Source organism: Terrapene carolina, unplaced genomic scaffold (assembly GCF_002925995.2).
Source record: "Terrapene carolina triunguis isolate 2854851 unplaced genomic scaffold, T_m_triunguis-2.0 Scaffold96, whole genome shotgun sequence".
Lineage (NCBI taxonomy): Eukaryota > Metazoa > Chordata > Testudines > Emydidae > Terrapene > Terrapene triunguis.
In genome coordinates this window covers 971,504-996,933 of record NW_020664447.1, presented here as the reverse complement: position 1 = coordinate 996,933, position 25,430 = coordinate 971,504, and the positions used below count along the sequence as shown (strand labels likewise).

Below are 25,430 nucleotides of genomic sequence, written 5' to 3'. Positions count from 1 at the left end.
AAAAGCTGCAAATTTGATCCAAAATACCACTTTATTTTATTTTATTGCTATGAATAGTTTGCCCAGCCCTATTTGTAGCATTATCATGGAATGCAGACGAGCCATTGTGAAAGCCTGGAGTGGTTTGGTTAGGAAACTAGGAAGTCCTTTACATTCAAACAGGATTGCCCATAAACCTATCAATGAACACATGGAAAATATACAAACTGTCAGGAGAAAATTATGGACGAGAGATAAAAATTAATACCAAACTATTTGACTTTCTTGCGCCAGACTTTGTTCAGATGCTTAGGTTATACTTCCTTCCTAAGGTTCACAAAAATAGCACAGTATGCTTAGGAAGCTAATTGTTTCTCGCTGTGAATTACTCAGAAATAATTTAAAATTTGTGGATTACTTTTGGAGACTACAGCTCCCTCTCAACTCATATTACCTTAAGGATACTGCAGATTCTCCAGTGAAATACAAACACTTCTGCTGCCAGTACATTACTTATAACACTCAGTACTGTACAACACCAGTATCTCAAGATGAGAGGGAATAAATGATGTGAAACTTATTCTTAACAAACACAACATAAAACCATGGATGAAATGGGAAACACTCTAAGTTAGCCTCCAAGGTGCAAATACAACAATGGGGGCAAAATTACTGAGAGTGAATACGGAGGTGATAGATTGGTTCCTTGTTTAGAGTAGACTCTCACAGTCATCTTGAAGATATTACTAAATATACTCAAGGTGAATTATCCAGGCTGTGGGCCAAATTCTGGCTGGTGCCCCACAGAAAATACTGAGGCAGAGGAGGAGAGGGAGCACATAGACAAATATTTTCACCTGAATTCTGTGTCCCCCAAAACCTATGGTCAGAGCACTTTGCAGACCATCGGCAGTAGGGGCAGAGGGACTGCATTCTGGTCAGGTCCTAAGGCTCAAGGTACATGATTTGTTTGTGGATTTTCTGGATCCACAAATCCAGCAATGGGAACTAGATACCCATCTCTGCAACAGATTATTTATTCTTTCAGGAAAAATCTTCTCAAAGCTGGAGCTATGAGGAGGGTCCTCTGCCCCCACCATAGTTGCACTGTTACTATGCATCCAATTTAGAGACATACATGGTAGGCCAGATTTTTGACCATAAAGATCCACTGAACAAGGAACAGCAGGGATCAATGTTGCAATAACTTTTAAGAAACAGGCAAACACCAGGATTCTCATTGGCCATTATGGATTGTATTGTATTTTTAATGCTGCATACAAGAAATAAATGGTTAAAAACTACTTTGTAAAACACCAAAATGTTACACAACTACAGAACAAAAGAGATCAGGCAGATTGTATCTCAGATTCATATACAACCACGATAATCACCAAAGATAAACTTAAGCGACTGCAATGAACCTTTATTAAAGAAAGGAAGACTATTTGTAAATACACAGCATGATCTGCCTACTCACACAGAAAAACTTAGGATCCAGCAAGAGAGTTCAGGCAGTGAAACTGTGAGGGTGGGCGGGGGACGAAGAGAGGTGCTGGTTATCCTTTCTTGCTTCAATAGCCTCTGATATAGTGCATTTATATAATTAATATTTCATGCTATTAACCAAACAAGAATGCAGCAAAGGGTTAAAGAGAGGAATCCATTCTCAGTTGGAAACAGTGAGTGTGCGTGCTTCTTCTGTTGTCTATTGTAGTTCTTATAAAATCGAAGTTAAGAACTGTGGTGCCATAGCTTAAACACTCTCCACACTTCTTCACAAAAGCCCCAGTACAATCTGGGTCCTGTCATTGCATGACAAGAAGATAATCCTGCGTGAGACCTTCCTTTATGATAGGAGGTACTTTCCCCTAATCAGATGGGAAAAAAATTCTCTTGGTGAGGAGCCCCTCCTCCTCCAGAGGATGAAAACAAATCTTTAGAGGGAGGCTTAATCAGAATCTTCATGGAATCCAGGTTAAACCATTTTCCCTGGGTCGTGTAACAGAACCAAATGCCCCTTCATATATATGCTACTCCTTAACCTTATCCAAAGCAGAATTTTAATCCAAGCAAGATTTCAACCTGCAATATCTCCTTTGTAGCATTAACATTTGAGCGTTCCTGGAAGCTGCAGTTCATCAAGCGTTATGTACTTTGTCATCTACGGAAGGTAAAGGAATTAAAGGGTGAATCTGAGACTCAACAACTGTGAATCCATCATCAGGACAAAGAAAGATGTACCTGTTACTGTTTGGTGGAGTTACTCCTGATCTATACAGCTGCACATGAGATCAGGGTCAGGCCCATGGGACTTAACATAATGAAAAATGATACAGTGAGAATTTCTCTAGTGAAAAATAAACACAAGTTTATACATTCTCTTTTCATTTCTCTCTTTTTATAACTTCACTTTTCATTTTTCAGAGAACAATTTTTTTCTTGATAATGAAAATTATTCATCTTTACTTCCTTGAAGCTCTTTACAACTGCTAATTCAGCAAACCTAAACATCACTTCACATTCCTCCCTCCTAATGGAATAGGCAAGTGTTATTATTCCCATTTTAGACATGGGGAAACCAAGGCTCAGAATGCCTTAAATTACTTGGATAAAAAGTAGAACCCAGGAGTCCTGCATCACAATCCTGTGCTCTACTCACTTGATTCTCTGCTCTACCCACTTGTTACTGGCAAAAAAAAAAAATGTTGTTTCTGTTGGTTTAGTAGTGTCTCTCTCTTTAAACTTAATTCTCAGTACACCTAGAGCACTGCTCATGGAAACAGCATTATTGGTTTACATAGTGCAATAACTGCAGACATGCAAAGATTGACAATTCTAGTTTCGTTCTCAGCAGCCCTATGTTGCAACCTGTGGTTTGTACTTTGGCCATTGTGCTTCAGAGGTGAAAAGCTGATGATCTGATCTGTTATTCACGTAGGCAGGTATGTTGTCCAGATTATATATGAAACAGAAAATAGAACTAAAAAAAACCCCTCAGAGATTTACTGCATTTAGATTTGCCTTTTTAAAAAAATATGGTATGGAAGAGGAACTATGGAGTCTACTTGTGATTTCAAAACCAACTGAGTGGTTAAGCAACATTTAAATTGAGATATGGGTGGTTCTAAAAACTTGTAGATTTATACAAAAAATGCAAAATAAGGGCACCAGCAGGCAATAACCTGCCAAAGAAACCATTATAGAAAAAAATCCTTCCATAGTTTAATATCTGAATCTGATAAAGGTAAGTCATGCCTCCTATAGTAAATACATACCTTGAAGAGACATATCTGATGGCTAAAAATGATACTGTTTGAAAATCAAAACAGCATCAGTGAGTCAACACTGTGTTTGGAAAAAACATAAAGAACTTATGAAGGACCCAGGCCTACAAACACATATGTACATGCTTAACTTTACGCACTGTGAGTAATTCCACTGGCATAGTCTTTGCTGGAATGGTCCCGAAATCTTCACTTCTAGAACAGCAGTTTGCTATGTTAACTCTACCAATACTAAAGTTAATGCTGCAGGAGGCATCCATTTGAAGTCCACCTTTTCACTCTTTGTAACATTCCCCCCCCCCCCCCCCCCCCCCCATCTCCAAATCTTCTTGATTTAAACACAAATTTCCTCTTACTGTTGTCTTAGGTCTGCAGTAACTTGTCTCTGTCTGTCATGCATCTCGACTGTGTGGGGAACGGTCAGTAGATTTTCATAGCCACAAATCAAAAGCTGTATCCCGAACCTCCCCTGCCTATCCCCAGAACCCCACTCAGCATAGCACAGGGGAATGGGAATGCACATCTAATTTTTTACCAACATTTTGAATATAATTTTAGGAGAATCAAAAGATCACAATAAGAAAGAATTAACTGAACCTGTCCTAATTCTTAAAAGAGTTTCCTGTTTGTTACAGAAAAGGAAATAAGTCTGAAACAGTGCAGATGTTGACTGCTTAGTGGTAACCACCACATATTAGAACATATGTATATTGGGTTGGCTTATTTTCCTCTGAAGGCGGCACCAAAGGTGGGCAGTGCTGGCCAGAGGATATGTCTGGTTTTCTATGCTTGAAAAATGTCCACGCTAGTGGAATCCCTGAGGCAAACACCACCTTGCCCTCCATAGAACACAGCCACTGCCACTGACAGGGCCATGAACGGAGCACTACAATTAAAAAAAAAATGGACTGGAGCCAATGGATCGGTTGAAAGGAGCCATTAAGATCTATTGTGCCTGAATACATATTTAAATACGTAGGAAGAGACATATAAAATGAATACCCCACTATACATGTAACTGGCTAAATATTAATAAGCTTTACATATGCTGAATCATGTATCTGGGCAATTTGAATTAACGTATTTACATGAGTGCAACAAAGCACTGATGACGACTTCTAGTTATTTTTTTAAAATAAGTTTATTTCCCTCCACCCTTGGGGAGAAAAGGTCCAAACCCGATTAGCCTTTCCCCTTTCCCGCGGCTGAAGAACTTGGCTATGTTCACTGCAGACCTGACATGGAACACACTTTTTATTTTATGTTAGGTCAGCGGGACCCTTAAAATGGCTATTTCTCAAAGAAAAATAATACTCTTGTCATTTTAATGTATGTTTATATAAAATGAAAGTGGCAGTTCCATGTTAATAAACCTTGCTTAGGAAAAAAAAAACAGTTGCTAAGCTATGGTGAGTAATTAGCCCTTTAGCATCCCCTTTCTTCAGGAATGCTTCCTCCTGAGCTGGCTCTTTTAAATAGCTCCAGTCCTGGCTGCCTTTGTTGAGCTTGGAAATTGTGCACATATGAGAGAAATTAAGCCCTCATTTAACAGAGACACATGCCTGTCAAGTCCAGAGGAACAAAGGCTGTTCCCTGGGGGCTACTCAGCTCCCTGAGGCTGCCACTCATTCTGTTAGCAATGCTTACCCTTTACAGATTGTGTATAAAACCCAATAAATCATTTCATCTGCTCTGGTTAATATACACATGAGCCTGGGTCTTTCTTCAAAGTATTTTCTCTTTCGTGTGCAACTCTGTTGGTTTTATAAGAGGTGACCTATGTTTTCTGAGTGTGGTGAGACTTTTACCATTAAATGGTAATGTTAATGTCTGTGTAGTAAACCTGAACCATTTACTGTCAGAAATTAAGACACTTGATGCCACATCTATTTCACACAGGAAATGTTTATTACTTTTGAATGGTTGATAGTCATCAATGTTTATTGTATAAATTAGTAAATTCTGGTCCTCCTAAAGTTATATCCAAAATATATGTACATCTAAATGATGGGAAAACAACAAAGGGAAATAAAATGATCCTTTGTTCCATTTTAGATGACAGATTTGCTGCCCTGTTTAAGAAACGTGTGTTTTCTTAATTAAAACAAAAAAGACAATGATTAATTAATTATTAATTTAGTGGAGGTTGTTTTATTTTTGTTCCTTGCCCATTTATGTTGTTGATGAATGCAAAGTGTCCTCAGTAAGATTTCTCTATACTAATCATCGACAACGAAAAAGAACAGAAAGCGTCTGTCCACTGAAAGGTCATAATGACATCAAACTAGTAGTTGAAGCAAGCAAAGCAAGAATATACAAGCACAATGTACTTCCTACCTGAAAGAAGTCCAAAATAGACAGCTACTTTATCTTCCACAGACGTATATTTGGTACAAAAGGAAGATTTTACAATGAATAACAAAAGCACAACAGAATGCTTCTATTTCCAAACCTTCCTTTGTTTTAAAACACTGTAAACTAGGGGTAGGATCCTGCATGTCTTGGACTGGACTAACTTCAGTGGCACAAAACTGATTTACACTAGCTAAGGAAATGGCACCTTCCGCCTGCACAACTTCAAATGAGACAGAACTCTCATTGACTTCGGTGGCGGTTTATCCTGAATCTGAGTGCAGGAGCAAGCCAATGGAGCCTATTTAGTGATAGATTACTGGCCAGATTAGAGAAATAAATTAAAGTGCAGTCCTCATATCTTCTTCCCCAGAAATGTGAGGGAATTTGGTAATAACTATCAAAATTAAAATGTTATGTATTAAAAAAAGGAATTTTTGTTTTGCTTTTTCCACCTGCATTTGTAGCTTACAAGCAAACCCAAAGCGGCATATTTATCAAGCAACCATATTAACCTTTGTATTTAAAACCACAAAACAAAGAGGGATGACTGTTCTGACAGCTTTAATCCTGATGATACTGGGAGCCCCAAGTAAAAAGAAGCTGGTACAGCATGGAGTTTCCCCTGCACAGCAGGCAGAGAAAAAGCAGGTCTGGATTTGATAAGTAAAACCAGATCTATACAATAATTATATGTTAAAGCCTGCAATTAATGGGAACCATCGACAGTCCAATGAGCTTGCATATCAGTGGTTTTTCTGCGAAGGCCTTTTCTCCCATCTTGTTAGATATTAATCAACTGTACAACAGGCATGAAAGCTTTGTGTAAACACAAGCAATTGTGGGTGCTCCTCTGTCTTTGGAGGGAAAAACTGGGCTTTGATGTAGGGATTCAAAACTCCACTTGTTTCAGGATATGCTAGTATTATTATTTCATATTTATCAATACAAATACCGATATAGTGACCCTCCCAGGATCAGGGTCTCACTGTGTTAAACGGAGTATAAATAGATAGGAAGTCTGAATCCTTTGTGCCCTGAAGAGCTGACAATTGAAGAACAGAATAGTCCTCCTTCCCCCTTCAAATGTTTATCATTAATAAAACAAGTGATGCCCTACTGGGCTTAAAATATATTAACATGCCATGAAATAGTGTACGTTAAAAACATGATATTACAATGAACTGCCTTATCAGAACATAGAGTTGTTTAAACTGAATATGACACAATGCCCCTACAATCCTAAAAAGTAGTAGGAATTTAGTAAATAGGCCATTTACTCAAAATAAAAGATACAGAACCAGATGAATGTATCCATATAATTCAACAAATTGGCAACCTACAGTAATTTTTGCAAGCTCGCACCTACTGTACATACATGCACTGAATACATTAAAGTTGCATGAAATTACATTTAGAGATGGATTTTGTCTCACACTAGCGTATATCAGGAGTAACTCCATGGAAATCAGTCAAGTTATATAAACGTAAATGAATCAGAACCAGAACCTTATTAATGAAAAGGGCCTAAATCTGCAACTCTTAGTTCTGAAACACTCTAATTGAAGACAATGGGACCTTTATGTGGGTAAGGTTTGGGGTCAAAGTCAAAGCCTGATCCAAACCCATTGGGAAATGAATGGAAAGACTCCCACTGACTTCAATAGTCTTTGGATCAAGACCTAGATGTCCACATCTGAATTACCTGTGTGGAGGAGGACCTGTTTTTAAAATGGGAAAATAAGAAAGTCTACTTATAGGCATGAAGCTTGATCAATACTGCAGAGGACTAAAGAAACTCCCATCCATTTCACCCACCTCTTCCATTAAGATACAAAGGCAACACATTGCCATGAACACAAGAGAGAATATGTAAAGGTGTCATATGCTATGTATGCCACTGACATAATACTTTAATAGGATATGCTGTAATTTCCTGCAATTAATATCTGAGCAGAGCTATAAAGGTCTTTTTCCAAAATTATAGCATTGCGTTCGCAACACTAGAATTAATGTTGTGTCAACCTTTCCATTATAAGCCCCTTTTTTCAGGGGTTTATAACTTGGCTGTAAAAATATACTCTGGCCTAAAATGCGGCATGCAAAGAAACAGACACTTTGATTAAATTAAAAAACACTATTAGACCGATGTTTTAGGCAAGTAATGTAGCTTTTTAAGTCACTTGTGTGCCCTACACACCATGCGAGGTACAACCATGAAATTTAGGCATTTTTTAAAAGTACCTCCTCCCATCTTCCCCCAGGAACGTTACTTATGTAGGCTATACTGCATAAGTATATTATATCAAGGCTATGTCTACGCGACAAGTGAGGGGTGTGATCCCCTGCTCATGTACACATACTCTTGCTAGCTCTTGTTGAGCCAGCGCAAGTATATAGCAGTGTAGCCATGGTAGCATTGGTCATGGCAGGAGAGACACAGCTGAGCCATGCTGAGCATAACCCTGCCTGAAACCAGTGGGCATATGGCTTCGCTGTTACTACCCAGGATACCGTGGCTACATGGCTATTTATACTCGCGCTAGCACTCAGTGAGCTAGCACGACTATGTACACGAGCAGGAGACTCACCCCAAGTTCGTAGTTTAGACATAGTCCAAGAAACAATCTGCCTATAAGGCTAGTCTCTCCAGGAAGTTCCTGGTTGAACCTTGGAGGTTGCTACCTATGCGAAAAGGAAATACTTGGTCTCTAGGAGCAGCAGAACTCCTCATAATGCATTCCATGCCTGCCCCTTTTCCAGGCATGGACTCCATGCTTCCAATCAACTTGATGATCACATGGTATAATTACATTCATGGGAATGATAATAATACCAGTTATGGAAGGGGGTGAAAAGAAGAGGCAAGTCTTTACGCAGCCTACTGAGATTAAGTAAGCTGGGGAAGAAGTCTTGGTGATATTGGATTCTCCATGACTGAGAACTCCACTACAGCAGATGAAACAAAGGGCCATGTGAGTGAAAGATTATGTTGGTGAAGAAAGATCCAGTAGTTAGGGCACTAAGCTGAGAATTGGGAGACCCAGGTTCAGTTCTGCCACAGATTCCCTGAGTGACCTTGTGCAAGTCACTTAGTGTCTCTGTGCCTCATCTCTAAAATGGGAATAATAGCATTGCCTTACCTCACAGGGGTGTTGTAAGGATAAATACACTAAAATCTGTAAGGTACTTGCATACTATGATAATGGGGGATCACAAATGAGGGCTAGATAGATCTTTCAAATAAATATCAAGTATCAGCAGAGGGTAAAGACAGTGCCCACCACAACTTTCCAATGAGTCCTTCCATCTAAGGTGACTCTCAGCACTTCTTGGGGGAGCAAGGATGGGCTCCAAGCCCTCTCCCTCCAGAAAATGTTTATTGTTTTGCTTTGCCTAGGGAGTCCCAGTCCGAGGGCCAGGCCAATAGCTATCCATCACCCCATCAGTTTTATTATTACTTACCATGTGTCCTGAGCACACACATAGAGCAGCTGTGTTTTAGTCCACATACTTAATGTTTGTCCACCTGGTCTATATTTTAAAGCAAAAGCATGTTCATCCACCTGGCTAAACTTTGGTCCACACAGTAAAAATGACCAACAGATTATTACAGATTTTTTTTAAAAAGTTCTTTAACTAAAAAGTACATTTAACAAATTCTGTGGGGCTGTGATGTGTCTCAGGATGGATTTCTCACTTCACTTTCAACTGTGAATTTCTTTGCTTTTATTATTTGGTGTTACAACTTTAATGTTTTCTTAACACACTGTCGTTTTGGGTGGGTGAATAAGATGAATTCAGCATTTCATAATGAACCATTGTATACTGTTTGCATCATTTGTTTTCCTTTATTGAATGATTATAAACTTCAATCTAACATTAATGAAATGTGTGGGAGTTACTGTATGTGAATTAAGCATGGTGATGTCAGTGCATCCCTTTGGAATTTAAAAGATATTTCACTGTGTTATATCATATGTCTCGCAGTATATCAATTTTTATTTCCCATCCCTCAAGTGTGGAATGCATACTGTACAACTTCTTAAATTCTCAATATAGACATAATTTACACAAGCTGTGCAAATGCCTGACTTAGAGAAGATGGTATATACAAGATTTATATAAAAGACTAGTTTTTTTAAACAAGCAAATCTCTTGCATACAACATGGTCAAAGACCCAACTACATCATATAATTTCATTTTCTTTAAAAAGCTGTAAAGCACAGGATGCAATACGGTGAACCTGCACTGAAAGGCCAGCTTCCTCTTACTTACACAACTACTCTAAAATATTCCCAGGTGATTTCCAGTGCAATGTTGTTCAGCTTTTTCATAAAGATCACCTTTAACAGGGACCAGTTTTTGCTAGTAATGGTGTTGGTTGCTTAAGACCAAGACACTTCACTTTTACTTTTTTTGGTTAAATAGTCCAAACGTTTACAGAATGTTAAATGGTTTCTCTTTTTTTCTTTCCAATTCTATCTTGTTCTCCATATGGGTGCATAATCCCCATGTGAATCCAGACAAGAATACACTTATTTTTTTCTGTATTGTTGTGAAACTAAGTACCATCTTAACACACTTTTCTCCCCAAATTGATTTAATAATGGACTTGTATTCTTCAACTAATTTTCACAAATTCTGCAAACACAGGCAAACAAATTTATCTTATAAAAGAATTTTATTCATCATTAAGTATAACAACTAAAAACCACTTTGATCTCTTAGGTCAAAGTTTATGCCGTCTGGTGAATTCAACATTTTATTGTCAGATTTCAAAAAGTACTTTACAATTTATTTTCTAAATGCTTTTGGCCTTTTTATGTGGGGCTGCACTTCATCATTTTTCTTCCAAATACCTGCTTCTGAAGACAGAAACTTTGACCTCTGATATCATCACATTCCAGTGTTGCTTGTATACATGGATATCACCATAAATCAAGTTGTTTCTGTACTTTTATTAACTGTTTTCTTTATTCACTGAATCCTGGGCAGTATGCACTGTAGAAAAAAAATATAATCCAAACCCAAGTTGTTTTTCCCTGTTGGCCAACACATTATAGACAGTCACAGAAAACTCCACAGCAAGTAGAACTATTTGCAAAATAAAGGCCAACATCCTATGCAGTTTTTATGTCATAGTTATGGGATATGTTTTAATGCAAACCTAATGTAATTAATTGTACATTCTTCTGTATTATGGGTCCAATTCTGCAGTGGGAGTAATATTTAGATATACAAGTAGTCAGATATTGGTTGGGCGAGTAAGGGTTATTCATGTAAATAAGGCTTTGCAGGATTGGGCCCTTTGGAAGGAAAGCAATTGCCCAAACTTTGCTCCCACTTACACACTTTAGTTTGTTTGTGCAGGTGCAACTGAGGGTGGAAGTTGACTTTCTGTGGTTAAACAAACACTTCCAATTATGCAGGCTGATTTTGACATTAATTAGAGGTTAGACTGTAGCTTTAACACCACAGCCTGGTGATTTGGAGATGCACTGCCCGAGGAGGAGCACTAGAGGCATTTAGAGAGGCACAGTGACTACTGGGGCTGCAAGCTGCACAAATGTGGGTGAAGTAAGTGGACTGCCTGGAGCACTGTGAGGGCTGCTGGAAGTGGACCCTGAGCAGCAGCATGAGTGGGGTAGGTAATATTTGCTTGCTCCTCTGCATATTTTTGGGGCTGCTCATAATCTGAGCCTAAACAAATAGGGTTCAAGCCTGCAGTCCTCACTTAAGCAAAGCACAGAGGGTAATATCCTGGCCCCACTGGTTTTGATGACGATGAGGATTTCAGCTCTAGGAACAGGCCTACAGGGTAGACTGAAAGAAGAAAAGGAAGTATTGACTACAGGCAAGTCTGCAATACAGCACTCATAAGAATGAAAGAAACAAGAGTGCTTGGATTGAGGAGTATAGATGGATGTGCCACACCCCTCCCCAAACACCACTGTTAATTTTAAAAAGGGAGTGTGAGGGGAGAGAGTGGGAGAAAGGGCAGCTACTATCACTTTCTGCACCACTTGAGCCTGAGGAACAATGACATTGACTGTAGATTTAGCTAATTTCCATACATCAGATCACGTTCAGCACCCGTGTGCCAAAGTCCTATTCTTCAAGTCTGTTGAAATATCACTTTCCGAAACATGTGTGCTAGCATTTGGCCAACATCACCACAAGATCATTTTATTAACTTGTAGCTCATTTCATAGGCTGCTGCTCATGTTGCTAACATATGCTATTCTACCATTTACTGCTCTATAATTAGAGAAGTGATATGAAAGAGATACACAAGACTTAATTTTTGCATTAAATACAATTTGTTTAAATCTAGGAAGGAGACACAAATCTATTTACTCAAAAATTCACAGAAAAATTAGAAAAGTATTAGGAAGATATCTTAACTTTTGAGGGGACAGTGTACAAAATAAAAGTGTATTCATGTTGAGTTTATTGATTAACTTGTGGCTAAATCCAGAAGCTCTTTATTCTAAGTCAGGGGAAATCTTGCCCCCACCTCTATGGGTATGCAGTTCAGACACCCAAATCCGTGGCAGGCCCGGGCTTGCAGGACAGTTTCATTGCAGTGTAGACTTCCAGGCTCGGGCTGGCGCCCGTGCTCTAGGACCCTACAAGATGTGAGGGTCCCAGAGTCCAGCTCCAGTTTAAGCCTGGGAGTCTGCACTGCAATGAAACAGCCCAGCCCCCCGAGCCCCAGGAGCCTGAGTCAGCTGGCATAGGCCAGCCATGGATTTTTAACTGCAGTGTAGATATACCCTATGGGAACAGGAGGTCCCACATACAGAGCACCCAGCGAGTTTCTTCTGCACAGGGGATTGAAGGGCAAGGACAGAATTTTAGGAGACTGCACAGGAGTTGTGATCTACTGGCATGGAATCCAGCGCTGCTTGGGCTTCCTTCATGCCGTCATGCCAGGGTATTTGGCGTAAGGGACGGGAGGGGAGGATGAAGACTTAGCTGGAGTATCCATTACGGTGTGGATCACTCGACCAAGTAGGGCTTTGGAAGTTACATCAGCCCTTAAGATGGAGCAGTAGCTGTGGCTCAGCTTCCACTCCACAGCCTGGTGGGAAGGGGGAAAGATTCCTCCCCTCTTCTCAACACTGATATCCCCAACGCCTAGTCAAAGTTACTTGGGCAGGTACCAATAGTAAGATTTTGCCCACAATGCAGGATTTGCCAGAGTAAATACTGAGCAAGGACTTCAGGATCTGGCTCTTGTTTATAGGGGAAAGGCCAATATTCAATAATAAAAGGAACATTACATGTTTTGCTTTGCTTCCTAAATGTTCAACATATTTCTGTTTTTCTCCTTTTTCTTTGGCTCTGCCCCTCACATTGGACTAGTTTCCATCTTTGCTAACAAGACTGACGAGCTGGACAGAAGCAGTGAGGCTACACACACAGCAGAGTTCTGGAAATCTCAGTCTTTGATTAAATAACAAGGGTACAAATTACAGTAACATGCTGGCATTTACATCTTCCGTTTACAAATAGCCCATTTGGGCAACTGCGTTGGAAGGAGGAGGTTAGTCTTAGTTTTGCAGCAATGCATTGGTACTGAACTGAATAAAAAGAAGCTAATGATGGTTTGGATTCAATTCATAACAAAGCTGGAATTTAAGGAAATGTATAATCTCTATTACAAATTAATAAGCTACTGCTACAGTTTATTGAGCCACCACAATAATTTAAATTTTGAACTGCAATAATCGTCACTGTTTATAAATTACAGTAGTTTTACCTATTCTTTAATCCAGTAACTTGGTTATTAAAATGTTTGATGCAGGCTATAGTGCATCTATCATTACTTTTAAAAGTTAATTAGATTAGATAAAAGAAATAATTAGATTTGCATTTTTATCCTGGTTTGAAACTTCCAAAGAAGATCACAACAGCATGCCTGTGGGCAATTAAAAACAGCATTCAGCAGTGAAATAAAAGGGAAAAGAGGGTCTGTTTTTCCTAGCTAATTCATGATTGAAGATACAATTACAAAATATTTTAAGGGTTTGCTGAAGCTGGGGGCTATTCCTAGACTTCTAAGCTTTGTTTATAACCCTCATTTTCTTTCAAGGGAGTATCTGATCCCTAGACCACGCCAATAGAAGTATCAAGTTGCTTTCAATGGCTTTATTTCGTCCTGTTCAGAGCTTGCAGGAAGGGGATCAGTTTCATGATCGATTATTTAAAAAAAAAAAAAAAAAAAAAAAAAAAAAAAGGGAATATTCCCTTGTTCCAGAACAGTAGCATGGTAACTGCTTTTTGCTTGTCAATGCTAAATACAGTTTACAAACAAAGAGAGACAACCTAAGACAGAGCAACTGGGGACTGACGATAGCTAGATTCCAGCTTTTGCCTTTTCAGCAAGCTTACTGCTAGGAGGTTTAACCCATCTCTGAAAGGCAATAAATGAAAGGTCCAGCTCTTAAAATTGGAGGTCAATTAGATACTTAATGATGAAGCATATCTTTAAATATATTTCTACTATTATTATCCTAGCAAAAAATTAATTAACCAGGTCATGCAGGCTATGAAGGCTAATGTGCAATGTAATTATTCCTGATCTTTAGACATGCACTTCACATAAAGAGATAGTCCTTATTCAGCTCACCAGGTACCTGAATTGTTAGTAGTTAATCATGGATAAGGAGAGAGATTTGTTGGATCAGCCTCTTAAGTTTTAAGTATGATTCAAACGATTCATATTCAAGAACAGTTTAAACAGTTGTCATTTTTATGTTACCATTCTTTTATTTGTTTACTATCATGGTAATCATGTTCACTCATTTTCATAGAAATAGACAATGCAAGCTTGTTGATATTAAGATAAGCAGCATGAACGTACACATTAAAAAACTAGAACACAATTCCTATTAGAAATAGTAATTAAAGCAGAATACTTATGAGGGCAGAAGAACCCAATTTTTCTATGCAAAGGAAACTACACCTGATTCAAAACACTATATTGTAAGGGCACTGAGAAGGGAAAGGTATGGGAGCACTTATGACCAGATTTTCAAAAGTGCTCAGTTCCCATTGTGACACCTACTGCCAGATTCTCAGAAAAAGTTCCGCATCCATTGTGCTGTCCCCAGATGTAGAAGCTGAGCTCTTTCAAAAATTGTGGCCTACATTTAGCATTCTTTCCAACGATAGCTGCACAAGTCTGAAGTGACTCAGCAAAGGGCCTGGTTCCTTAAGTCCTCTACACCCATATCTCCCACGGACTTAAATGGATCTTCTGCATGCAGAATGCTTGAGGAATTGGGCTCAAAGTCTCCTCCTCCTCCAGCAGAACATGGACAGACACTCAGCAGACCCAGTCCTGGAAGGAGTTGACTGTCTCCAACAAGTTCCTGAACTCACTTGGAGTTGAGGGCATCCAGCACCTTGCACAGTTGGACCCATTATACAGAGTCAGACTTCAGCATTTCCATCCTGTGCATGCTCCCTTCTGTTTATGATGCATTAAAGAAGTCTTTCCTTAAATGGATTTTTCCCACATCCCCTAAGGTGAGTTTTCCCAGAATAGCATATATTAATATCTCCCCACCCTACCCTGCCCTGGAGTAGCCTAATTTTTTCCTACTGCTTTAAGATTTTGTACATTTTAGATCAGAAATTAATTTGGCTCAAGGAATATAAAACAGCTCAGAACCTGATCCTGCAGCCTTTGCTTGCCCTGAAGACTTTCCTCATCTGTAACTCCATGGAAATCAATGGGAGACTTGCCTGCCTTGGGTGGCAGGATTAAGGATCGTAATTGGGAACACTAGCTCTTCTAATTCTGAACTTCTCCTGTAGAAGGGTGTTTATTGTCCACACAGAGAGGGAAGAAAGCTTCAGGGGGTATGAGTAATTGGGCTGGGGAATAATAAAGCATTGCACTTATTTGGAGCCTTTCATCACAGGATCTCAAAGCACTTTATAGAAGTGGACAAAGAAGGGGAATGTCTCATGCTTTAACTATTAGACAAAACTACCTCCCCAAAATCCACTCCCAGAAACCTGAACTGACTGTGAATAAATACATAAATATATGAGCTCATCACTCCTAAGATGACTGTACTGGTTTTGCCTCCATACCTGATATGTTTCTTGTTGACACGCTGTTGACAAAGCTGCACAATATATGATAATCAGATATGGAGTGTGAAAATGGTCCTTGAAACGGATAAACGAAATAAGATGTTTGAAGTAATGGCAATTTAGGGGGGAAATAAGTGATTGTTTTAATGAATTCTTTTCACTTTTACTTATTGTTGACTGAAGTATAGTGAGCCTCTTTGATTATTTCTAATTGTTCAAATTGTATTCCTTAAATTGTCAAAATTATTGTTTGGAGACTATGCCACAGACCTCAGAAGATTAGAGAGGTACACAGTGCATCTCATGTGATGAAAACATTGTATCCACAATCACTTGCCCCGGAATACTGCAGTAGAGAACATACTGAACTGATTTCCAAGTAGTTGAGCCATGAACATGCCTGTGCCCAGATGAAATTGACACCTACAATATTCACATTTCATAATCTCTTATAAAGGGGAGGACAATTATTATTTCACACCAGACACAGCAATATAAAGCATCACATCCTTCAGCCTATCCTTGGCCCAGTAACATCTCACCCATTGCCAACAGGAGATTTTCAGGTACAAGAAATGTAGACACCTAGTCTTAACAGTCTCAATCAACTAAATAGCAAGGAGGTTCTCCCCCATTCCCAAACCTACAATAAGCTGTAAAGGAGGTGACTAAGACAATCGACTTCTATCACAAGGAATGCCTGAGTAACAAACCTGCAACAAAATAAGCATGAACGAATAAATAAGGAAGAACTACTTGGCTGATGGTAACTGTGGATTATGTAGGCTAAACATCAGCTAGAATAGGAGATTTCCTCCATAAACCTAACAACTAGCATTCCTAGCAGCCCTCCTGAGAGACCACATGCATGTTTGATATGTCACATCCCCCACAACCCTAATAACTGACAGGAGGAGTCTTACAGGATGTTCCAGAGGAAGGCAAGAAGCCCACCGTGAGCCTGGCCACCGAGATATGGAGGAAAAATTCTTTCCCTGCCTCAGACACATTGATTAGATTCCATCCTATGCATATGAACAAAAGTCACTCTACAAATATTTCACATGCAATAGAGCCCAAACCACTGTACAAACATGGAGTAAGAGCACCCTATATCGGCCCAGCCTTCGCATCTAATTGATCAGTGAATATGGGGAAGATCAAGTGGGAAAAGACTTAGCAGTCATTGAGGGACGAAGAATAGCCATTTACTAAAAGTCCTGTTATGCATCTTCATGTGGAGAGATGCACAAGGATTCAGACAGTTGCCAAGGATCCTATAAAGGAGAAAAAATGGAGGTGGAGGAGAGAAGGAAGCTGCAAGTCACTCCCAATGCATTGTCAACTCAGGTCAACGGAAGAGCAAACCTTTCCCAAATCCAATGGAAGACACTGCACCACTGACAGAACAACAGAAGCCATAAAATTTCTGCTGATGGATTCCTGCTATCATGGCATTATGTATATCGGTTATTACAAAGACGGCAAGGTAGAGATCCTTATTATTTTATTACCACAAGACAGCCTTAGAACTCACCTTTTAAAAATTATGGATGCAATCAGAATCAGAATTAATCCCAATGCAAGAAGAAATGAGATTGGGCACAAAAATAAAGCTATTCCAGAGCGTGAAAATTGCAGTCAGTTTGTTATTGACCACGCTGCAAGCAAGTTAAGATTTCACAATGAGTCTCAGGGAAATCTGTGGATTTTCAATTCCCATCATGAAGGTAGCACCCAGCACCCAAATATTATTCGTTTTATATAGACATATTCTTGCAAGCAGAGTTAGCACTTTCTCCTTAAAGAAACCAGTGCATATGGGAACTTCCACCTTTTCTACCACAAAAGGGCCTATACATTACATGAAATTTACAAATTTTGTTTCACGGCCTCTTCTTTGTGTGTAGGGGGGTTATTTGTTTGTTTGTTTTTTCTTGGTAAGTTCATCAAAAACTGACGGGTGCAAAAAGAAAATTGTTTCTGAAAATATGCCAAGAATTGTACCCATAACCCATTGCATTAGCAGACAAATTATATGTGGACATAAGCACTATAGACTAGGGTATGAAAATCCTCCTAAAACTAAAATACATTTGGTTCTTGCCCTACTTTGACCTTTCGGAGGTCCCTGGCAGGTTAGTAAGGATTCCCATGGAGCTCTATTGATTGGTGATCTACCCACAATAGTGTTCGGCTGGAATCACTTGGGAATGCAAGAGAGCCAGATAGTAGGATCCAGAAGGTTTCCAAAAATCTTAGAGAAGTGCTAAGTTTTTTTGGACTGGGAATATGAAGGAAGATTCTTCCCATTGCAGACAACCATGTTCTGCCAGATAGATAGAAAAACTGACTTTTGCCACAACACCACATTTTCCCATGTCTGTGTATCCCACTTTTCAACAGAAATAAAAAACTCTTGCATAGCTTTTTTATGAATTCTGAGGATAGCCAAAGGTGACTGAGGGGAACATGCTGTGGGATGGTGGGGAGTGACCAAGGCAGTCCTATACCTTATGCCAAAGATGATTCCCCCATTCCAGTGCCTTAAAGGCTCACACAGTCATAATTTGACTCTTTCTGGACCAACAAATTCTACTGATACATACACTTCTAATTAGGAGTAAATGTTTGTATGCATTCAAGAAACTCCTTGAATGGTCTCATTCTGATGATGCTACTGCGCATGATGAAATAAGATGAATTTGTTAAGGAGACTAGCTTTGTCCTGTTTCATTGTGAAATGTTAAACCCCATTCACCTTTAAAAATGCCAGGACCTATTTTTCCTAAAGTAACATGAATTTCTGGTCACTTTTACATTTTTTAAGCCATTTGTAGCTCTTATGCCAATTCAAGATGTTTTTTATGTAATAAACTAATGAATGGTTTTCTAAAACTAATGTTACCTGTTCTGCAAGTCATGGGTAGAGAGGAATATGTAATATTTATTTGCCTCAAGTATTTTTATGCTCTCCTTCCCCAATGCACAACTAATATAGTGACACACAGTCTTCTTTTCAAAACTACATTCAGCCAAGAAAACAATGACGACAATGTTCTGCACTTCTGTTGTGCCTTTCATCCCAGGGTGTCAGCGTACTTGACGAATGTTAATTAAACCAATTAAAGTCCAAACAAAATAACATTGTGATATTTGCAAAGGGATATGCAAACATATTGGGGAGAGGATGAGGAAAGGAATAAGTGCACCTTCTGCCTACAGAGACTGCTGGATAGTAGGGACAGAGGCAGGTGGCTCTCACTGGTGCTTCTGGCTACACAACATAACCAACAATACAGCAGGTGACCAGCCACACAATAGCTTGTCAACAGCCAGGATGCAAATTTAAATAGAAGAATAGGCCAAGGGAAGGCTTCTGATCAGAACGGGGAAGAGGGGAGGATGACACAGTGAGGAAATCCACACATCAACACCACCTGCAAATAAAGTTTGACTGTCCACCTCTATAGACACTTGAGAGTCTACTTGTACATGATCAAGCTAGAGACTACGGGTTTGGCTCAGCTACAAGGTTGCCTATGGAGTGCACCAAAAGGTACTGTGGGTCATGGTGCACCAGCACGCATTTGGATATTAGGCAAGATATCAGAGCCTGGTACCTAGTTTTGTCTCAAAAGGTTTGGGGAATGATGGCATTTCAAAGGCTATCTTCCTGCTCTGTAGTTGTTTGCTTTGGTTAATGAAGTTTCAGATGTTTTCTATGGACTGTTTTCCATAATAATCTTCTCCTTATAAAGCCAATTCTCTCTTTGTACAATAAAGTAATCTATAAACAATAACTGAATCTCTGCTTCTCCTTCATGGCGTGTAAATCAAAATGATTGCAGATTCTAGAGTTAAATGGCAAGATTTAAGAAATAATTCACAACTTTCAAAAAACCTGCTTATTAACCAAAAGCAGTTTCCATCAAAATACTGTTGACAATTATTTTCAAAGACACAGAGACCCTCTTTGTAGGGGTTTATGCGTAAAGCATGTGGTTTTTTCATCTTAAATCCTTCCCTCTCTGTAAATGGAATTTAAGCATAATCAGAAGAGAGCAATAAAACACACTGACCTGAATTTGCTGCTGCAGTAGATTGATTTTGTGCTGCTGTTGCAAAAGTTGCTGTTGTTGTCTTGCAATCTATTAGAAATAAATTTTTCATTAAATTAAAACAGTAATGTCCAAACTTCAATCTTCTTGAGTGAAAACCACCTCTGAGTTATTCTTCATGATCATTTCAAACAGGTTTTTTTGATTGAGCATCATTTGTTAAGAGTTACCAAAACACTGGGAGGAAGATTAGTGAATGATATTTTATGAGGTACCTGTATAAATAATAGAAACATTTCAAACTTAAATGTAACATCGGAACGTAACTATCCAGTAAAACTTATGTACTAATACTAAACACTTAGGCCCCAACTCAGCAAAGCACATAAGCATGTCCTTAACTTTATACAGGTGTGTGATTCAATCCCTATCCACAGAGCTTAAGGTTAAGGACATGCTTTATTGCTTTGTTGAACTGGGGCTGTATGGATGGAGTGCTTCAAAATACAGCATATAAGGGCAATCTTCTGCCAGTCTTATTCACTTTGAGTGGTACCTTATTCCCTAGTAGGTCCCATTGCCTTAAGTGGAACTGCTCAGTGAGAAAGGTGCTACCCAATAAAAGTGGCAGAATAATTAATTCTCAGAAGAACTCTGTGAAATATGTGAATATTATTATTCTCCTTTTATCAACCGGGCAAGTGAAGGTGACAAGTTAGGGGTCTGAGGCTCCTTTTCCTTTACATGGGTTGAGAGAAGCAAGTTCGTATAGCAATGGGACAGAGTGCAGAGAGGCTTGTGCAGATTGAGGGGAGCTATCCCAAGATCTCCTAGAGCAGAAGGAGATGGCCTGATCCTCTCGGCTGAAGATGTATTTTTGAGCAGAAATCTGTGCAGCAGGTAATGCAGACCAGCATTAACTGTCCCATTGTTACATTAACTTCCCATACTGCCGCCGCGGAGAAGCCAGGAGGAGCTGGGTGAGCTACTGGGACTGCTGTCTTGGAGGGATAACTGCTCAGAAGATCTGATCAGGGATTGAATCTGTGTTGACCAGGAGACCCAGCCTCACCAATCCTGCTGACTTCTCTTTCTGCTAGGACACCATCCTCCCATTCCTGAGGGTCTGAGTCTCACACTGTGACTCATTTCTCAAGTATCATTTCCCCTCCTATAAATATTCCTTGGGAAGGGGGATGATCGGACTTCTTCTGAGTTACCTCTGCAAGAGTCAATACCAGATATAAAGTCTGAACTCAGGAGTACCTAGTTCCCAGTGTGTGGGAAGAACACTGCTCTCTCTCGCTCTTCCCTCCTCCCCCGATATATTACATGATTTTACATGTGCATATGTTTCAATGTTGGGAAAGCTAAGAAAATGGGCAATAGAGATAATATTTTGATAAAGAAAATACAGTAAATGCTGTGAGGGTGATTTTGAGAAACGATTGCATTTTCAACTAACTTTAGTGCAAAGTATTCAGATCAATTGCATAATATGCAAACAAAAATGTGGTATCTTTAGGCATGTTAGGAGAAGGCAATAGTATAGCACAAAATGATCAGTTTTAGGTTTCTTTTTCTTTTGAAATTGCAGGATCTGAAAAAATATGCATTTATTTCATTGCTACAGGAAAAAATCATCCCTGTGCAGGGGATGAGTACAAGATTTATGCACCACATAAGTCCCAATTACACCCTCAAATAGGAAGTTGATGTCCACCAGTTCCTGCAGCTGAGAGACAGGATAGTTAGCACAGGAGCAGAATCAAACCCACTTTCAGGGACTGACAAACAGTTCCCGACTAATGGGCTCAAACTATCTTTATGGGCATGATCTCCTAAGGCTAAACTCCCTGTGAAGTCAATGGGAGTTTAGTGAGTGAGGAATGAAGAATGAGGCCCTCTCCTGCTACTTATGCAACTAACTCAAACAGGGTCCTGCATCAGCTAGCAAGGCCTGCTGAAGAGGGGGACGGTGTGTGACTAGATAACATAGCAGGGGTGGCTCATGAGCTGCATGCGCCTCTTTTACAGTTAAAGTGCGGCTCTCAGAGCCCACCATGCCTTCCCCCCATTCTCCAAGGATCAGGCTGTTTGGGGGAGCTTGGGGCTTCTGCCCTGCAGCGGGGTGGTGAGGTTAGGAGCTTCTGCCCAGCAGGCAGTGTTGCTGGAACAATATTTATAGTGGGGGTTCTGAGAGCCGTTGAACCAAACTGTAAACCCTGTGTATAATGGAAACCACTTCAAGCCAGGGGGTGCGACAGCTCCCCCAGTACCCCTAGTTCCAGCACCTGAGCCAGCAGGGAGGGGGGCCTTGGGGCTTCAGCCCTGCCAGGACTAGGGGCCTCAACAGGAGCAGGGCTGAAGCCCCAAACCCACCCCCCACACACACCTCATGGGGCTGAAGCCCCGAGACCCCCCAGCCCCACTGCAGGACTGAAGCCCCAAGCCCTGGCAGGCACACCCTGGCTCTTGAACTTCTGAAGATTGTTGTATGCGGCTCAGAGGGTCAGTAAGTTTGGCCACCCCTGTAATATAGGGACAGCTGCCGGGATCTCAGAGTGCCTGGTTATTGTTATAATTATGATCACCAGTACTGCCTATGCTTAGAGGGGCAATTGCAGCTGATCCTCTTTACTGAGACAGTTCACACTTCCATATGAATGCTTAAGTAATGTTATTTTAATTAAGGATGTATGCATGATGCCATTTCACCTTAAAGTTGTATTACATCTTACTTGATGCATGTTCGCAAGTGGACCTTTCAAGATTCAATCCACAGTGGTACTCAAATCAGTTCAAACGTGCACCGCCCCCCACCATCCCCAAATCAGATTCAGAATGAAAATCATACACAGTGATTTCTTTCTGACTGTTACACAGCTACTGGATCCTATGTTTTAAATCATTCTGAACTGCTGGCGATCTGGCCACTCCTCTGCATCCTAAGTTAGTCAGGGCAGTGTTGAGGGCTTTGTTTAGCTTGTGCATGCGGAGGGGCTAATTTGCTAGAGTTCAGATTTCTGGTGTACAGATCGCTGCATCTCTAAGTACAATACAGTAGCATTTGAATATTCATTTCCTGATGGAAACCAACAAAACTCCACTATGCATCTAATATTGATGGTTCCTCCTAAATGGTATACTGCTGTAATGGAAAATGCATAGAAAACACGACAGTGCAATTATCCTAACATAGGCTAGATGTATAGGCTCAACACAGTGAAGTATGATACATAAGCACCATGTGGCTCAAATTCTGAATTTTATTTGCCAATCGGTTGAGCTACATGCTCGCTTCATTGAGCATGACAACCTAGTTTTAAGTGTCATTTAATTTTCATTTTGAAATATAATTACAAAGTGTTCACTGTAAGATATCACTCGTCTGCAAATGTGTCAAGATTAATTTGTGCTAGCTTATTCACAAGTGTCAATAGTTAATTACTGTGTCATCTCTGGATGGCTAAATGACATTCTAACTTCTGATTTTTTACAGTGTTCCTTTATGTTATTTTCCATTAAGGGATGAGTCCATATTCCTACATGTGGGCAAATATTCAAGCACATAAAATACCAGACGTCACAACTCATTAAAATCAACAGAGCATATATTGCGCTATATAACCTATAAAATACATTTAACTGAAAAGATAATTCTAGTAATAATGTCAGATTCCTAAAAACTGCACATTAATTTGGATCTGTCTGATCTAATGCCTAGGGGATTAGTATATGGGATCATTGTTAGATTTTTATACTACAAGACAAGGACAGCTTCTTTGAACAACTGTGTTTCTTAAAAATATTATTTGCCTTCTTTTCTCTGTAGATATTCTGGTCTCTCAATTATGTACTTGTTTCTTTGATTGTTTAGTTGTCAGAGAGAGAGAGAGAGAGAGAGAGAGAATTAAAAAATTATGATAGTGTGGCTACTGGTAACTTGCTACCCTTCATCACATGAGTAGCAAGAAATCAAACAATCTATCTACTGAGATTAATTGTAGGAAAGAAATGCTTTGAAATTCCAAATACTACTTTTTCTCAGTCTCCTATAATATTTTTCCCTTTATGAAAATAAAAAAAACAATTCACTATTTCTATTGGTTACAAAGGAATATAAGCTCTTTTAATAAAACTGATGAAAGGAAACACCAAGCAGAACAATGTTTATTATGAGTTTTTAACATTCTGAAAGAAATATTTGCACAGATTTCTTTCTTGGAGCCTCACCTGTTCTTGCTGTTGGCGAGCAAGGTCCATTTGCTGCCGTTGTTTTTCAATTTGAGAGGCTGCCAGCTTTTTCTGTTCATCATGGGCAGCCAGGAGTTGCTCCCGTAAACTGATCAGCTGGGTGATCATGGTAGAGAGCTGTCGCTCTTTTTCTGCCAAGCTTTCTGGTGTACCTAAATGAGGAGGAAAGATACATTGTGAATATCAGGTAGACAGCAGTTATTGAACAATATTCACAAAGAAATTGGGTTAAGTACCAAAGTGCTTTTTCCAAGTGGCAGCTTGAACATATATTTTACTAGAAATTCCCTAAAAGATCCCAGCATGCAGCCTTGCTATGTTCCAAGCATTAGGGGACGTTACAACGATTGTGAAGCGGAAGCGCGATTGAGAGCAACTATTTCTTTTTTCTGACAAGAGTAATTAATTATGCGATATCAAATCTCTCTATCCCTTCCATCTAAACCTTCCCAGGGTAATGACTACTTCATGTACTACCAAATTCACATTTTGATTAACATAATTTTCCCTCAGTTGTACATTCTGAAAAAAACAAAATAAGCAACTCATAGACTCATAGACTCATAGACTTTAAGGTCAGAAGGGACCAATATGGTCATCTAGTCTGACCCCCTGCATGATGCAGGCCACAAAAGCTGACCCCCCCACTTTCCCTTAGCTCTGCTGTTGAAGTCTCCAGATCGTGATCTAAAGACTTCAAGACGCAGAGAATCTTCCAGCTTGCGACCCCTGCCCTATGCTGCGGAGGAAGGCGAAAAACCTCCAGGGCCACTGCCAATCTACCCTGGAGGAAAATTCCTTCCCGACCCCAAATATGGCGATCAGCAGAACCCCGAGCATACAGGCAAGATTCTCTAGCCAGACCCTCATTTTACCAGCGATGGCCGTTATTGCCTAATTGATTAGAATCACGTAATCCCATCAAACCATTCCCTCCATAAACTTATCTAGCAACAAGATTCTGTTTAATAAGGAGAGCAGTTTAATGGTTTGTTGGTCATTTATTTAAGAAGATTTCCATCCATATATAGCATGCTGTAGGAACACTATAGCATGCGGGTCATTTAGGTCATTTACGGTCATTGAGAAATCATGGCAAAGGTAAACCTTTGTTACGGAACAAGTATACAAGGCGAGCTACACTTGTAGCCATTGAGAAATGGCTCAACTTGAGAAAATACTTTAAAAAATTCTCATTTAACTTTCAAAGTTTACTGTGTAGAGCATGTTTAATTAACATGACACTATGGTACATTTATTCTTTAAGCTAATGGTGCTTAGCAGTCTGTTTATGGGCAAACTGCATGGTTCTCCTAGTAAAGAGTTCATGAGCCTTTTGTGAATCAAGCCAAAAAATATGCTAAATATGAACATTTT

General features: G+C 39.6%; 1 protein-coding gene across 6 annotated transcripts in view; it reads right to left on the bottom strand.

The window, feature by feature from the left end:
• Nucleotides 1–25,430, bottom strand: part of SOX6 (SRY-box transcription factor 6) — a 457,096-nt gene that overhangs the window by 143,583 nt on the left and 288,083 nt on the right. For all 6 annotated transcript variants that reach the window (XM_024202164.3, XM_024202167.3, XM_024202166.3 and 3 more), the window contains 2 exons: nucleotides 24,033–24,205; nucleotides 19,818–19,886 (listed from right to left, as the gene is read on the bottom strand). In XM_024202164.3, coding sequence (XP_024057932.1) covers nucleotides 19,818–19,886; nucleotides 24,033–24,205 — 242 coding nt within the window. The remainder of the gene's footprint in view (nucleotides 1–19,817; nucleotides 19,887–24,032; nucleotides 24,206–25,430) is intronic.